General features: G+C 40.1%; 1 protein-coding gene across 1 annotated transcript; it reads right to left on the bottom strand.

The window, feature by feature from the left end:
* Positions 1-655: 655 nt before the first annotated feature.
* Positions 656-18,047, bottom strand: LOC148299880 (calpain-D-like). The gene is made up of 12 exons (XM_088275552.1): positions 17,953-18,047; positions 16,687-16,965; positions 12,794-12,886; positions 12,611-12,670; positions 8,860-8,982; positions 7,447-7,556; positions 6,124-6,307; positions 5,178-5,377; positions 4,213-4,309; positions 3,181-4,136; positions 2,958-3,100; positions 656-818 (listed from the first exon to the last, which is right to left on the bottom strand). Exons 1-12 carry the CDS (start codon positions 18,041-18,043, stop codon positions 656-658), a joined length of 2,499 nt encoding a protein of 832 aa, XP_088131678.1. The 5' UTR covers positions 18,044-18,047.
* Positions 18,048-18,066: the final 19 nt, after the last annotated feature.

Here is an 18,066-nt window from a genome sequence, read left to right as displayed (position 1 = left end):
TTGTTTGTAAAATTGACTTACATGGATTTGGCGGATTTTGAAACTAAGCGACACAAATATACATGCTCTTACATATGTACAAGAGAGTAGGCATTACATACTTTCTAGTGTTACATATTTCTTCTACTAACCCTTATCCGCACCCAATGGTGCATAGGGCACTGCATCGTAGCGACGTAGTGTTATCTTGATCGTTAATTGCACGAAGGCAAGGCGATCAGCCCTGCGCTTCTTGTACCAGTCCAGGGTGATATTAAATAAATATGAGAGTGAAAATCGGCCATATTTATTTTGACCCCCCTGAGAATCGAACCCGGGATCTCCAGCACGGTAGCCAAACGCGCTGACCACTGCGCTACGGAGGTGGACAAATACATATCATACATATTTAAAAAACAAAAACCTTTTATATAGGGAAAGAAAATATGACCAGATGAGGTTGGGTTAGGTTAGGTTAGGTTAGGTTAGGTACTTTACCATACTTCGGCTCCATATACACAAGGTCAAATATACATGCTCTTACATACTGAAGTACAATAGAGAAGGCATTACATATTTAAAAAACAAAAAACATTTCATATTGGGAAAGAAAATATGACCAGATGAAATTGGGTTAGGTTAGGTTAGGTTAGGTTAGGTTGGCGGGTCGGGCGGGTCAGGTTAGGATGCGTCGCGGGATGTGCAGTCCCTCCACGTGCTGATCCAGGGGGGGCCGGTGGAGCAGCGGGCCGGGCGCATCGCTCTCCTGGTACGTGTGGCTGCTCACGAAGGAGAACGCCTCTTCCCCGTCGGACTGCGTCAGCACCAGCACCACCTGCCTGCAACCACACAACCACAACTACTGTCCCACCCGCTGAATCTAGCCAACACTCCAGTCATACACATCACCTTTTAGTCCCAAAAGTGCCTCGCCTTGGCGGCTTCAAACAACTTTCTTTATAATTTAAATGTAACTTTCCACCTTAACCTTCCAGCAGGCGCGTTGAGAAATTTCCGAGCGCGTGTCATAAATTTTATGTCTTAAAGTTTTCTGTATGTAAATTGGGTTTTCTTTATATATGATAAACGTACTTAAAAAAATATAAATATATATTTATATAATATATATATATATATATATATATATATATATATATATATATATATATATATATATATATATATATATGCATACGTGTTAAGAAAACACACATTGCTGTAGCGTACACTTAATTCTTATTTAGACTTTGTTAAAGTTCTCCCATTTAACAAAGTCAACTGAATACACTAACATATGGCTCACTTCTTTCAACGTTATATATCAAAAAACTTGATTTTTCAGGAGATCGTTTTTTATAGTTTAAGAATAAAATAAAATATATTTAAAATAAATATCAAGCCACTTATTATTGAACCTTTTACTGTGCAACAAATCTTTTTAGGTAAGCCCTGAAGGTTTTTTCTCCATTTGAAAAATATTTAGTTTATTAAAAAAAATAATTAAACAATACCTTTTCTTCAAAATGCAAAAACAACACTTTCTACCCTGTGGCGGGTAAATATTAAGTTAAAAATATGCCTCTTTTGCTGGGATATAGTACATTTTCTGGGCATTCCGAAAACATGCACAACTGAAAATTGATGATTTTAATTTATGACGTTCTTGAAAGGAGTGAGCGATATGTCTTTCACCATTGAGTAAATGATTTTTTTCCAATTAAAAATTCTTTCATTGTTTTCTCCTCTCTTCAGTTGGTCTGACATGTTTTCCTGTTAAAACACGTCTAAAAATAAATAAAAAATACATTTAGCTATAAAGGAAACGATTCAAATGAAAAATAAATAAGAAAATTAGTTTATTTCCATATAAAATACTTTTTTGAGTGATTTTTGAAGTGATTTTTTTAATTTACCCTCAAAGGATGTTTCCAAATTTCAATGAAAAACAAAAACTTGATAGCACACTAGGTACAGCTGTAGTTTAGAGAGACACTGACCCTGGAAGAGCTGGGAGCTGGATGCTTGCAAGTGGTAAGGGTGGAGGAAGCGATAAGGAGCATTTGTCATCAATTTTATGACAGCGCCCGCTGGAAGGTTAAAATCACTATAAATATTTTATTATAACTCAAATATAATGTGAAAAAAAAACCTCCGCCTTCGTAGTGTCATGGTCAGCACGCTCGGCTACCGCACTGGAGGTCCCGGGTTCAATTCCCAGGAGGGTCAAATAAATATAAGCGTTTTTTTCGCTCTAATATTTATTCAATATTACCCTGGATGGTACCTGAAGCGAAGGGCTGATCACCTTTTCTTCATGTGTTAATGATCAAGATAACACTGTGTCAATACGATGCAGAGCCCTATACACCATTGGGTGCGGATAAGGGTTAGAAGATAATTATAATGTCTTTTGAAGCTAACTGCTTCTTTTCTGAGACTGACTAATACTAAAATACAATCTACTTTTAGTATTAATCAGTCCTGGAACATTATAATTAAGTTATAATAAAATATTTATGGTGATTTCATATAAATTATATAACTTTCTTTATTCCTATCTTTGACGCAGAGAGACAAAAGCCGATGAGCGAGACTTTAAAGGACAAATAAAGAAAGCGGAGGAATGATATTCATATAGAAAATCATACGAGAGTGATAAGGATGGAGTGTGTCTTATCTAGAATATCCTCATTCTTGTTACACCGATATAAACTACCGTGTAAAAGAATCTTTCGCATCGGCCATATTTTAGGAAGTAATACAAAAATATGACAATGAGAGAAATAGATATTCAAAACTTAAAAGTCAAAGTGTGACAGCTACAGATGTAGGTCGTTGTGTTATTCTTACCCCACATTCCTTATTATTGAACCTCACTGGTATTTTTATAGAAAAGGCAATACCTTACTCATATATCATTAATTGATAAAGTGTTACGGAGTGCAATATGTATACGTCGCTACTCGAGCGAGCCTCACCTGTGCATGGGCGCCACCCAGTCCTCGGTCTGCAGCTCCCCGCGCGTCGATACCATGTTGCGGCTCTTCCGGCAGTCGCACTGAAACCTGATCCACTTGTCCCGGCTCAGGTTCTCCACCATCACCGCGAGCCCTCCCCAGCCCTGAAAGAAGAGAATACAGTATGCGGTGTGGATCAGCCCCGCCTCCCGCGCCGCGTCCCGCTCGGCTCCGGGCGGCTCACCTCGGTCAGGGAGTAGTAGGCCGTCGGGCCCCGGTAGATCTCCGCGCGCTTGCCGCGGGCGAGCGTCAGCTCGATGAGCGCGTCGGCCAAGATGCGCGGCGGCGGAGTGACGCGCTGCAGCAGCAGGCGTTTGGAGGAGTGCACGGCGAGCACGTGCCGCGGGAAGGTCGCCGCGTCGGCCTTCTTCGTCCCCGTTCGCCAGTGGTTGAAGCCCAGGCACAACACTACGTACAAGTCCCGTTCCAGGACCTTGTGGCAGCCCACGAAGTCGCTCACCCGGCGCTGGCTGGCGACCGCCAGGGGGCCGGGGCGAGGTGCGGCGCCGGGTCGCGCCCGGAACACCGCGACGCACAGGTCCAGCCGCGAGCGCGGATCTTCGCGCCGCCCCTCCTGGAACAGCGTAAAGTCGGCCTCCGTCGGCCGCAGCACGGTGAGCAGCAGGCAGGACAGGTGGCGCGGCGCGGCCAGCGGCGGCAGCACGCCCGACAGGCGAGCCTCGTGCCACCCGCTGCGCACCTTGCAGATGTCCACCGAGTCGAAGTACGTCAGCGCGTCCTCGAAGGAAATCCAAAAAACGCCCCGGTCGTCCTCGGAGCCGGCCGGCTCGCCCAGCGCGCGGCGCAGGCGCTCGGTCCAGAGCGGGCTAGAGGCGGAGTAGGCCCCGCACCAGGAGGTGTGCCCCCAGGGGTTGCGCAGGCGCAGCAGGCGCAGGCCTCTCTCGGCGCGCACGTCCAGCACGGAGTAGGCGTGGCGCGGCTTCAGGCCGAGGCGCCGGAACTCGTCGTCGTCCACCTTCCGTCTGCCGCTGCCGCACGAGACGCCCATGAGGAAGCGCGACTCCCTCGAGTCCAACAGTTTCTCCCACACGCGGTCGGGGTCCAGCTTCTCCCGCCCCGACTTGCCTCCGCCCTCCAGCGACACGGACTCGCACGGCAAGCCCGTCAGCGTGGCCAGACCTGCGGAGGAACGGGACAATATCGGCACTCCGTTTGCTAACCGACTCCGGGCGCCACCTTACCGAGCGTAACGTACCTTCGATGGGTCTGCCGGCGACCAAGGCCTCGTAAGAGCCGTGCAGCTTGGCTATCGCTTTCTCTATGAGGGGCACCCACAGCTGTTTCCGTTCGGCCTGCGCACCAGTACCGGTAAAGTTAAGATCTGTATCGATACGCTTTTGAATAGTCATACACATACGAAATCATATGTGTCTACATCATAGTTTCGCATACCTTTTTGCACCTTAAATCGCTTAATAATAAATTATTTTTTCCGTAGACCTTCTTCACTATCGCATATTACGATATTTAATTTTCTCTCACTCACCCACACAGTGCTCTTCATCTTGATGAATCTAACGAGTCAAAGTTTTGGGAACAGCTGTTATTGACCTTGTAAAACCTCGCATATGAAAGTAGCTAGGAAAGTATTTACAAGTATGACAATCTATGGTGGTGTAGTGAGACGTTAACAGGACGCCTAAATGCCCAAATTAGATCCAGTCACGCGGACCTCTATTTACATCCCGATCACCATCATTTTATTTTCTCGTTGACACAAGCCCCAGCTTCAAAGTCCATATGGATATTTTGGGAAACTGTCCATGTAGAAATGAGTGGAAAAAAGAGAAATTTACATTCCACCATGTTACTTTAGTCGAGGATTTGCGAAACAAACTGGATAATTGGCGCGATTAGTATTTGAATTAACAGTAATTTATTTTATTTTATGTGTTTGGGACGCAGCTCGTACATAAAAAATATAAAAAATAGTTAGATTGACAATGATAATATTATGATATGCTAATATTAGGATATTGTGTTTTATGATATTGAGGGCATAAAACACAATATGCCCCATAAAACCTCTTCCGAGCTTTGAAATATGGATGTCTCTTCGGGCTCCCGTCTACTTGCCCAAACTAGTCGGAACTATGGATGTCTCTTCGGTCTCCCGCCTACTTGCGCAAACTAGTCGGAACGGGTAAAGTATGGGTCCACCTTAGAGTAGAGCAGGCGGCCGTGGGGGTCGCATGGCAGCAGGTCGTCCACGAGCACCGTGCTCCAGCGCCCGTCCTTGCAGAGGCGCAGCTGGTAGGCGCCCTCCGCGCAGTCCCCCTGCAGCAGCACGCCGCGCAGCAGCGCCCGGCGCTCCGCCAGCACGCCCAGGGCGCTCACCAGCCAGCAGTTCCCCAGCGACCCTGCACCCGCAACCGCAACTTATTACAACTCCACTCCAAAAGTGAGAATATTTGTGCATTTCCATATTTTATTCATTGTTTCGGCATTCACTTGTAGTAAGACATGATGAAATTGTAAAAGAAAAACACTGTTTTTTTACCATTTGAGTTTATTTTATTATACTAGTTTTGGAACTAGTATAATAAAATGAACTAGTTTTGGAACAGCTTCAGGTTATAAATTAGTCTCTTTTTATTATTCTATTTTATTTTATTAAGATTATTAGGATTTGACGTATGGGATCCAAAGCAGAACGGACACCATTGGCATTAAAAACGCGCTTAAAGTGTAACAAATTAAGACTCTAAGAAGCATATCTGGCAAGAGTCTACGAGACAGAATAAGGAATAACAGGATAAGGGAAATATGCGAGATTGAATATGTCGTTAGGTGGGGAAGGTAACGAAGGAGACAATGGTATGCGCATGTGAGGAGAATGGAACCATCCAGACTCCACTACATTGCACTGTACGGCCAACTCCAAGGCAGACTACTCCCGGGCAGATCAACAAGGAGATGGATCGACAGCTGGGAATCGACATCGCAGGAGGCTAATCCTTCTTCCAAACAGACAACAAGGCCTAAACTAAGAAGAAGAAGCGAAGAAGAAAAAGACGAAGAAGAAGGATTTGTCTGTTCCGAATGTGCCAGGGAGATTGGAGTAGTTTCAAGAGTAGATGGATCGGGTGGTAGTGTGACCGCTCACCCTGCTTTATGTCACCGGGCTCGGGGTGCCGGAACACAGTCCAGGGCAGGTGGGCCTCCTGCGGGTCTGAGAGCACGTCGGCGGGGCGCAGCCACCGCACGGTGGCGGCGGGGCCCCGCGGGGGGGCGCGCCGCAGCGAACAATCTCTCGCGGGGAACGTCTCGTCCACAAACTGGCCCTTACGCTAGAAACAATCCAAAAAATCACTCATTGAGCGATTGTTCACTACACGGAATTTTACGATCCGTCAGTCCGGTTTTTAAAAATAAAAGGGACTGCGACAGTTTAGCGTGATCGAACTTACGCGCACCGATCCGAAGAAAGACGGCTAAAAGCACTAGCCGCAATTATCTGTTTTAACTGGACTGCCAGACGGTAGAATTCCTGTAGTGCACAAGCGCCCAAACATTCCGGACCCAGAATAAAAATTAGGCAATCTACCATAATGTTGATCCTGTAATAGTTCTAGTTCCCGTATAGCTGCCATGAGCTTATACGGGAACGCGTATGTAACCCTGTACATTTTTATGTTTCACATTACTTCAAAAAGGGTCACGACCCTCAGTAATGAGGAATAAGACAGAGAAGATATTTTACATATGTTTCTTGTATTTTTTCTATATGAATTACGTATATATGTGTGCATGTGTGCATGTGTATGTGTGTATGTATGTATATGCATGTGTATGTATGTATATTTATAAATATATTCTTATTTTAATCTTGTTACAGAGAAAAAATCCTTTAACCACTCTCATAAATTCCTCTTCTCTCCTTTTCCTTAATGCACATTCCTTTTTTTATATCTTAATTGTTTTTAATAATTATAACATAAATGTGGAATCGTTTAATTGGCTTTAGTATTACTAATGTAACTATTTTATTATATATATTTTTAATGTAAAGCTGTACAATTCCCGAACAAATAAAATAAAATATATCACTGGGGGCAATCTGTTTAGTATGAAATGAACACACTACGGACGGGAAAGGTATTACTACCCGTTTCATCGATTGATTTTTACCTTCTGCGCCAGCCTCATTCAAGCTTAAGTCAGAAATAAGGAATCATTTAATGTTTTTAAATGAATATTATGTACAAATCTTTTTGTTAAGGTCTGGAATATATATACACAATTTGCGAATCCCATTGCCAGTGCTCCGCAGGTGTAAAAAATACTCGTCCTCAGTAAGTTAAGAAACTAAATGTTTATGAAACAACAACAGAAAACGGAAGTTGCGTATGTAATGAATAACATACAGCCACAGATATGTCCCACGAGTGTCGCGCTGGCGGCTCGAGGTGAGGTAGGGAGAACTCACTTGCTTGCACTTGTTGAGTATTTCCTGCCACTGCGCCCACGCCAAACTCTCTTCCTCCTGCCGCAGCGTCTCCGTGGGACAGCTCTCCTGGACGCCCTTCTCCCCAAACACTGCACAGACCATCATACACCATTTCGAATATGTCCAAATCCCTAAGTGTTATCCAAATTCTTCTTCTAACCTTGTCCGCCTTCGTTGTGTAATGGTCAGGTCGCTCGGCTACCATTCTGGAGGTCCCGGGTTCGATTCCCAGGGGGGGTCAAATGAACATAAGTGATTTTTTCACTCTAACATTTATTCAATATTACCCTGGACTGGTACCATAAGTGTGGGGCTGATCACCTTTCCTTCGTGTGTTAACGATCAAGATAACACTGTGTTTGTATAATGCAGTGCCCTATGCACCATTGGGGTGCGGATAAGGGTTTGAATGAAAAACCTTTATACGCACCCAATGGTGTATCGGGCACTGCATTATATTAACGCAGTATTATATCGATCATTACTTACATAAAGGTAAGGTGATCCCTCCTGCGCTTCAGGCACCAGTCCAGAGTAATATTAATTAAATGTTAGTGTGTAAGATCACAAATATTTATTATCACCCCCCTGGGAAACGAACCCGGGACCTCCAGCACAGTAGCTGAACATGCTAATCATAAAACCACGGAGGCGGACAACTCAAATTACATTACTTTAATTGATAATCTAATTTTCTAAACCGTTTCGCTGCCACGAGCGCATTAACACTCGTGCTGCTGCCTTAATTTGATCGGTCCACCGTGTGAGAATCTTCCTCTTTTTCTCTTCCCCTCCAGGCTTCCAATCATAACCAGTCATTCCAGGCTATCCTAATTGCACGCGCAACGTATTCAAGGAGCTGAAGAATCTGCAGTGTACAGACATTGGCCATTTAGCCATCGTAGTGTAACTCCTGAGGAATGGACTCGTTGGTGCGTCTAGCTGTCCATGGAATTCGGAGCATGCGCCTCCAACACCACATTTCGAAAATTGACTCAAACATTTCGAGTCAGTCTTCCTCCCTTCTGCTGGTTTTATGGTCCATGTTTCAGCAGCATAGAGAAAAATGGAGCGCACCAAATTCCTGACAAGCTTTATCACGGTGTAGTAACTCACACCCCGGTAACTGGTCTAAATATAAGTATAATAAATTTTCAAGTATGCGAAAAAATTAGGCAAAGAATCTGGCATGCGCTGATTTTGATATTTATTTATTTTTAAAGGAATAACCCGAAAAGCGTCAATTTTAGATGCTTGTCTGCAGGTAGGGTAGTAAGGATAGGGAAGGTAAATGTGAGAAATACATTACAAACGCCCAGACCAATCGAAAAGGGTTGAAGAAGGTGGTAAGTGGGTAATTTGAGCTGTAGCTGTATGGAGCTCTGCACTTACCCCCGTCGACCACCTGGATGAGGTCCTGCGCGGGGGCGCGCGGGGCGCGGCACACGGCGCACTCCGTCGCGCGCGCCCCGTTGCTGAAGGTGCACACGCAGCACTCCCACAATCCTGTAGACACTAACACTTACTTCATTCAAGATTTTTTAAAAGGAATAACCCGGAAACTCTTCACTTTTTAGAGGCTTGTCTGCAGGTATGATAGTAAAATTAATTCAATCAATTGATTAAACCATATCCGCTCCCTAGGTGGAGCATATGGGGTCCACTCTGTCTCCTGGCTTTTCTGTCGGCTGCCAGCTCCCTCGCATCCTCCCAAGTCAGGTCCGCGTCCCGAAGCTCTGACGAGAACTGCCGACGAATTGTCAGCAGTGGTCGTCCTGGGCGGCGCAAACCTGATGCCTTGTAAAAGAGGCAAGCTTGCTTAAGAGTACATGGCCAAGCCAACTGAAATAGTAAAATTAGGAAAAGTAAATGTAAAACTTACTTTCCCTAATTTTACCCTCGTTGGTACAGCCCATCACTGATAAAAATAATTAAAGAGAAATCTAAATATCACAAAAAATGGAAAAATTACAATAATGCTCGTGATTACGAAACCTTTGCCTTTCTCCGAACTAGACAAAAAAAAGTCCAAAAGGAATGTTTCCAGAAATTTATTCTTGATTGTGAACAAGCTATCTTAAATGACCCTAAGTCTTTTTGGTCCTACGTGAAAAGTAAACGCAACTCCAACGATATCCCATTAAACATGCAATACCAAAATCAAGTATCTATTAATGCCCAGGAAGTCGTTGACAATTTTTCTAAATACTTCAACTCTGTCTATACTGAAAGTGATTCAACTGAAGTATATGAAATGCATATACCTTTACAACAAACATGTAATTCTTTTAAATCTTCTTTAACTATTTCAAGTACTGACGTGTTTGAAACATTAAAAACATTAGATGTCAACAAAGGCGCTGGTCACGACAAATTACCTCCATTATTTGTGGTTAAATGCGCCAAACAACTGGCTACTCCTCTCTCAATATTATTCAATCGATCTTTGAAAGAACGCATTTTTCCTGACAATTGGAAAAAGGCACTTATTATTCCTGTGCATAAAGGTGGAAGTAAGCATAAAGTGGAAAACTATAGACCCATCTCGATATTACCGGTCTTCGGTAAAATATTTTAACTACTTATTTATAAGCACTTGTTACACGATGTTGTTTTTCACATCCCGTATGAACAACATGGCTTTATGCGAAATCGTTCAGTACTCTCAAATTTAGCACTTTTCACAACTGACGTAACTGAGTATATGGCCATGGGATCACATTGACTATTCCAAGGCATTCGATCGTGTCAATCACTCGATACTTGTAAATAAATTAGCATCAATTGGAATTCATAGTGATCTTCTCGAGTGGCTCATGTCCTATGTCCATAAGAGAAGTCAGGCAGTAGTTATTGGCGGACATTCCTCTAACTTCTCCCTACTTCCATCGGGTGTTCCTCAAGGCAGTCACCTGGGGCCTCTTTTATTCAATATTTACCATTGGGAAATGCTTTCTTGATTCAAAATTTATTATGTACGCTGATGATATGAAGGTGTATTCAAACATAAGAAGTCCTCACGATTGTCTAAAAATGCAAGAAGACCTCTCGAGACTGTCTGAGTACTGTAAAATCAATATGTTATCTCTAAATTCTGATAAATGTATGAAAATAGCATTTAATAGAAAGGTCAACACTATTGATTACACATATAATCTCGATAACAGTAACATCAAGTCTGTACAAACGGTTCGCGATCTAGGCATCCTTCTTGATAGTAAACTTAATTATACTACACACATGAAAGCATCACTGATAAATCACATAAAACACTTGGATTCTTACTTCGAACCTGTAAGCCTTTTCTAAATATTGACTCTTTGAAACTATGTATTTTATTTTTCCTACGTGCGTAGTATTCTTGAATTTTCACCTCCTATTTGGTCACCCTATTATCAAGTACACTCGGATAAAATTGAAAGAATCCAAAAACTTTTCGTAAAAAATTTTAATCGTAGATCTCACCTAAATTTTCAGGATTACCGTGAAGCATGCGCTTTTTATAACTTGCAAACTCTTTCTGATAGACGAACCGTGGCCGACTTGATGTTGCTCACCAAGATCCTTTCCAACAAAATTGATTCCCCTGACCTAGTAGCCCGTATTAATTTTAGGGTACCTCAAAGATGTAAGCGTTCTACTCACCTTCTTCATGTACCAAAGTGCAACACAGTTTTTTCACAAAATACCACCCTTAATAGAATCATAGACTCATACAACAAGACATTTAATGACATTGATATTTTCGGGAAAAGTGTAGCTATAATAAAAAAAGAGGTTAGTCGAAAGTTGTCATACTCTGTTTACTCTCCACCAATAACCTAGTTATGTTACGGGTGGGGGGTGAACGGTGCATGACAATTTTTTTTCTGTATATATATATAACGTATATGTATATGTTTGTATATGTGTATATGTAGGTATATGTGTATATATATATATATATATATATATATATATATATATATATATATATATATATATATATATATATGTGTGTGTGTGTGTATGTATGCGTATGTATATGTATGTATGTGTGTTTATAAATATATTTTTAAACTTCTTACCTAGAAAAAAAAATCCTTTAACCACCCTTATTAATTCCTCTCCTTTCCTTCTCCTTCCTGCTAAATCTATTATTTTATATAATACCATTTTTTTGTTTAATCTCTGAATGTTTTTTAATAGTTTTATAACATAAATGTGGAATTGTTTAATTGGCTTTTTTTAACGTAACTATTTTTTGTTAATGTAATGTAATGTTTATTATTGTTAATTTAACTATCGTTTATTATATCATTTTTTATATGTAAGCTTTACAATTCCCGAATAAAATGCAAAAAAAAATACATCACAAGCACCCAGAGCAATTGAAAATAAATATATTTCTTGATTTAATTTTGCAATTGGCGAGAATGAAACCTGCGACACCACTTTTGCAGTTGAGTGTCTACCGAACTACGCCCCGGCGCCTGTCTCTCTTGTCTGTTGTACAATTCATTATTGAACATCTCGCGTACAATTTTCTTTTACCTTTTGCCCGCACCACATACGGACACGAAAAAATGGGCCTTTGTGGATTTGCCCGTATCTTGTACGGTCACCCCGGCAAAAGAATAGTTCAAACGGATTTTACCGTTGCAAAGGCGGTAGTAGTGGATTATAGCGGAGTTATGGGTTAGAAATACTAGATGGAAAACCAGCGTGTATCTAGGATCAGTTTTAAAAGTAGTAGTATGACCACAACTGTGAATATGCGTATAAATGTGGGATATTTGACTACAACTGTGAAATTGCGCATTTATATGGTATTGAATGACTACAATTGCGCATATGCGCATTAATATGCGATGAATGACTACAACTGTGAACACGGGCATTAATATGGAATACTTGACTACAATTGGGAACATTCAATTCATGCGTGAGGCAGAAAGATAACATGATTCCAAGGCATGGCCTAGGTGACGTTGTCCAGGACAGAGGGACCTATAACCGGAGGATGAGGAGAGCTGACCCCAGCAGTCTACAAGGACATAAGCTGGGATGAGCCAGGAAGAAGAAGAATTGGGAACATGCATATTAACATCCAACGAATGACTATAATTCTAGCTTAAAATAAAGAATATGAAAATATAACAACCTTTTTTCTTAGACTTTTCCTTTTTTGAAACATCTTTATGCACTCCGTGCGCATTGTCCACTGAAAAGTTTAAAACAAGAATCAAGTATGTATTGCCACATTCAACTGTACCAAAATCTGTTAAAATCACAAACAATACATAAATAAAATCACAAACATTAGAAGTCAGCAAAAATAACTTACAATGTGGATGAGAAAATTCTGCAAAGTGGTCTGGATTCTTTCTAGTACACTTGTCATCGTATTTGCACAAAGGCTTTCCATACTGACCGCCCCCTGTGAAGACACAATGTCGTTTATTACTATACCAGCTTAACGAAATAACATTTTAATGCTCATTTTAATAAGTATTCAAAATCATTTCCGGGCAATGAAGTGTGTTGGTTCTAATAGCTGATTAACAGAGATACGTGATTATCGCATTTTGCGATAAATGCGAAATAAAAGCGATAAACGTGATATATGCGAAATTGTTGAAATATGCGAATAGACGTGGAAAAATTAAAATCGCAAAATAATTGTTCCAAATATCGATTCTCAATGTCTATGGTCAATCTGCCCGAACTCTATGCTTAACTTATTGTCTGTGATCTATGACGCTACATTTGAAAGTAATGAAAATACAAAGTTTTGATAAATATGCTCAAGGAAGCTTCCGGTAAAGCTCTATCGAAACTCGAGTCTCATTTATCTATAAACGAGACTAATCTTTTTTATGAATCTTTAAACCAACTGTTCAATCCATCTGTAGCTGGAAGTAAATGCAATTTCCAAAGCGACGAAGTACTATTATTATTTACGAATTTACCTCTATTTTTGATATTAACAACGATCCAATGTTTAGAGGGTTATTCACATTTTTTTTAATAACTTGATAATAATAATAACCATATCCGCTCCCTAGGTGGAGCATATGGAGTCCACAAACTGTCTCCAGGCTTTTCTGTCGGCTGGCAGCCGACAGAAAAGCTCCGCGTCGCGAAGTTCTGACGAGAACTGCCGACGAATTGTCAGCAGTGGTCGTCCTGGGCGGCGCGAACCTGATGCCTTGTAAAAGAGGCAAGCTTGATTAAGGCTCTCAGGAGGCATGCGGAGTACATGGCCAAGCCAACTGAATCGCCTTTTTTTGACGACAGTTGTGACCAAGATTTGCTGCGTCCTACGCCTCATCTCTTCATTCCTCACAAAGTCAAACCACCGCACGCCTAAGATTCTCCGCAAACACCTGTTCTCAAAGCTTAGTACACGGCTGCTCTGGGCCCTTGTAAGGTGCCATGTTTCACAGCCGTATAAGAGAACAGGAGCAATGCAGGTATTGTATAGGCGGCATTTGGTTTTCACCGAGTATAAATCCGATCTCCAGACAGCCTTCATACTGTTAAATGCGGACCCAGCGAGTCCTAATCGCACTAAAATAACTTAGTATCTAGTATTAAAAGTGGAGTAAAAACAGACACACTTCAACTCTTACTTGCCACAAAAATAAAACATGTGGAATTTGGTAATGCGGCCATACAATCAATTTGGTGTCCTGCAAACAGTGTAGATGCAGAACGCTACTTTAGCACTTATAATTTAGTTGTCACTGATCGTCGCACTAGACTTAAGGAATCATCCATTGAGACATGTTCTATGCTATATTTTAATAAATTTTAAAATGTCTTTTTATTTATAAAGAAATTCTCATCTATTTACTTATTTTTTAATGTTTTCTTCTACTGAATTGCATATTTTATATTACATTATGTTTAAAATGCTATTTTTTTTTTAAATAGATGCTAAAAATACGTATCTCTACTGATTAATGTAACTTTACGTATGATTTTCTATCAAAATGTAAGGTGGTGACATGTTTAATCGTTGAAATTATATTTCAAGCCGAATTATTATTTTGATTTGAGTGTTATCATTTATTTATTTCTCTATATTTCCCCTTTTCCTATTACTAGCCGATATTATATTTTAAAATGTTCTTCTTCTTTTTGGTGTAGGCCTTGTGGCCTGTTTTTAGAGGGATAGCCTCCTACGATGTCGATTCCCAGCTATCGATCCATCTCTTTGGTGGTCTGCCCGGGAGTCGTCTACATTGGGGTTGGCCGTACAGTGCGATGTGGGGGAGTCTGGATGGTTCCATTCTCCTCGCATGCGCATACCATTGTCTCCTTCGTTGCCTTCCCCACCTAACGATATCTTCAATCTCGCGTATTTCCCTGATCCTGGCGTTTCTTATTCTATCTCGAAGACTCTTGCCTGATATGCTTCTTAGAGTCTTCATTTCTGACACTCTAAGCGCGATTTTTGTGGCAGCGGTGTCCGCTGTACTTTGGATTCCATACGTCATGATGGGCCGGACACAAGTTTTGTAAATCTTGATTTTGCTGCCGATCTTCATCTCAAAAAATGTTTATTTTCGCAATACATCGAACTATGACAGATAACAGCCGACTACGGAATAATAGGTTGTGGATGCGTTTGAAAAAATTGCATTTGGTTGAGAATTAGCTGTCAAACGGAGTTTAAAATACAAGCAAATAATTCCATCTGTTTATAGTATGAAAAAATACCACAGAGTTTTCATAATAGCCACTATATATTAATATATCCGCCTCCGTAGTGTAATTGTCAGCACGTTCGGCTACCGCACTGGAGGTTCCGAGTTCAATTCCCAGGGGGAGGTCAAATAAATGTAAGTGATGTTTTCATACTAATATTTATTCAATATTACCCTGGACTGGTACCTGAAGCGGATGGCTGATCACCTTTCCTTCGTGTGTTAACCATTAAGATAACACTCCTTCTATATGATGCAGTACCCTATGCACCGTTGGGTTCGGATAAGGATCAGAAGAAGGAGATATTTAAATATGTCCCGTTCCGTAGTGTAATGGTCAGCAGGCTCGGCTACTGAATGTCCTGGTTTAGATTCCCATGGGCGGTCAAATAAATATAAGTGATTTTTCCTCTCTAATATTAATTCAGTAGACTGACACCGGAAGTGGAGGGCTGATCACCTTTCCTTCACGTGTTAACGATCAAGATAACACTGTATTTATATGATGCAGTGCCCTATGCAGGGGTTAAATGAGGGTTAAACAAAAAAGATATTTAAATATGAGTCACAAGGGAATGACCCGGAGAAAAATGGATAATAGGGTATTATCACCCGGGAGGAATATCTAATTTAACATACTTAGCCTATAAAGGAGTGTGTAAGTCTCGTTTTGTATTTAAAACAGTTGATACATATAATCAATATTTTCATTCAACATTTTCTTTTGTAAAATTCGCCTTCGTAAGTTGGTAACAATTGATGTCACGGAAACGAATCCACACTACTGCTATTACAGCTCTATAAAGCGGATACATAAAGAGATACGCCCCATAACACACCCGATGACGTAAAATTTTATGACGTACAACCGTGTCCGTTTTTCGTTTTATTAAAATACCTAAAGTTTAAACCTTCACATCTCCCTTACTTCCCTACAGATTTCAATAAGAATGTTACCGATAGTCTTGTGATTTTTCATATTAATTTATAAGCCAATAATTACACATCGTGAGAATGATCTATTACAAGTACATAAGAATATAAAATATTAATACAAAAACAGATCCCACAAAGGTATGGCCTGTGTGTGGGAATACATTTTATTTTAGGTTATAATAAAAGGCGCTGGAAAGAATACAATAGATATCAGAAATAAAATTAGATCAAAAGTGCTAATATAAACTACAAATATTTGATTTTAACAGAAAACAAAACAATCAAAAAGATAGGAATGAAAAAAAAAATAGCAAATATGTACTGAATATGAGTTATGCGTTTAAAAGAAGAAGGTACATAGATCTGTTTTTTTTTAAATAAATAATTTAAGCAAAATTTTAAAACGAAACCAACTAAGGTAATTAATGTCTAACACATAGTCTTTGTGGAATGAATCAAACAGTTTTGGAGCTATGAAAAATGAGTGTCTTTGCGCGAGTCTGGATTTGCAAAAAGGGATTTCACCAAAATGTATTTGTTATTTCTATTTTGATTAATTTAAAAGGAACACGAAGGAAATTAAGTTCACCTCTAACTGTGTCGTCGCCTTGTTTCCTAACAGGCTTGGAACTGGTTCCAGAGCTGTCACTCTCCGTCGATGTATCCCGCTTCTTTATTTTCTCCTTCCTGGCACTCTTATTTTCCCTTTTCGTGTGGTCTCTTCTACATTTAGCGTTGTCTTCATCGGAAGAATCATCCCTACTATTGAATATAAGATTCAGCTGTTCAACAACGGCTTTGTTCTTTTCTAACTCTTTCGGAATATTGTACGACCCGCGACCTTCATAGCCTTTTAAAATAGATTCCACTGAAAATAACAATTCCATATTAAAATAAATCATTATAATAATTGATTCGGCAGTCACTCAAGTGGTAATTTCACTTGGTGCGGCGTCTGATGCGGAATACATCGAACCCGCGTCATAATACATTTTTTTTTAAATGTGGTACTTACCAAGTGAAATTTTAAAAAAAAAATTACCTAAAACATTTTAAGTGTGTCCAAATACTTGTTCACAAATCTGGATTATCTCCAATTAGGAGAAATTAGAAAAAAAATGACATCTCAATATATATGAAGAAGAATATGGAAGTCTGGGTATTTACGGGGCTTACGACCGTCATAGGCTGGTTATAACATTTAACATTCACCGATTCTGCCCATTGACAACCACACTACTCAAATTCTTGGAACTTCTAATTATATTGTTTAGTTTTGAAACAAACTGTTTGAATAAACTAGAATAAGATGAGAGAAGCTTTTCGTTAAGCAGAGAAATTAAAAAAAAAAAACATTCCCCAATTCTACCCGTGATTGACAAACTACTCAAATTCTTGAAAATTTTAGATATTTTGATCATTATGCATAACACAGTATGAGCGAGTTCACAATAGCCATATATGGTGGGACGAGGAAAGCTTTTTTAAACCAGAAACTCTTTCGATTTGTATGTAAGGTTTGAACCCTGGATTACATTCACATCCATGAGAAACGCTTGAAAACATGATTTTCAATTTCTTCTAGCTTATAATTTAACCAGTTAATTTATATACAACATTTTCAGCGTGTCTAAATACTTGTCCAGATTTGTGAACAAGTATTTGGATACACTCAAAAGTTTGGGAAACTTGTTTGAACTCAGTTTTACCATTCACAACATTTTTTAGAAACATGAATACGGAGAGAAAGAATAAAACAATAGTTTTATACTATTATCATGTGAAACAAGACCCAATATCATTTAAGAATGACAAACGGATAAATAATTGAACAAAATACTAAGTATCATCTTACAATGTGGATGTGACGTTTCAACAAAATGTTCAGGACTTAGCCTGTAACACTTTTCACCGTATTCACAAACTGGTTTCTTCGTTTTAGACATTTTTCTTCAACTGAAAAGGAAAA

Source organism: Brachycentrus maculatus, unplaced genomic scaffold (assembly GCF_059751285.1).
Source record: "Brachycentrus maculatus isolate JH-2025_06_01 unplaced genomic scaffold, ASM5975128v1 h1tg000911l, whole genome shotgun sequence".
Lineage (NCBI taxonomy): Eukaryota > Metazoa > Arthropoda > Insecta > Trichoptera > Brachycentridae > Brachycentrus > Brachycentrus maculatus.
Note: the sequence above shows the minus strand (reverse complement) of the source record. Positions and strands in the feature narration are given on the sequence as shown.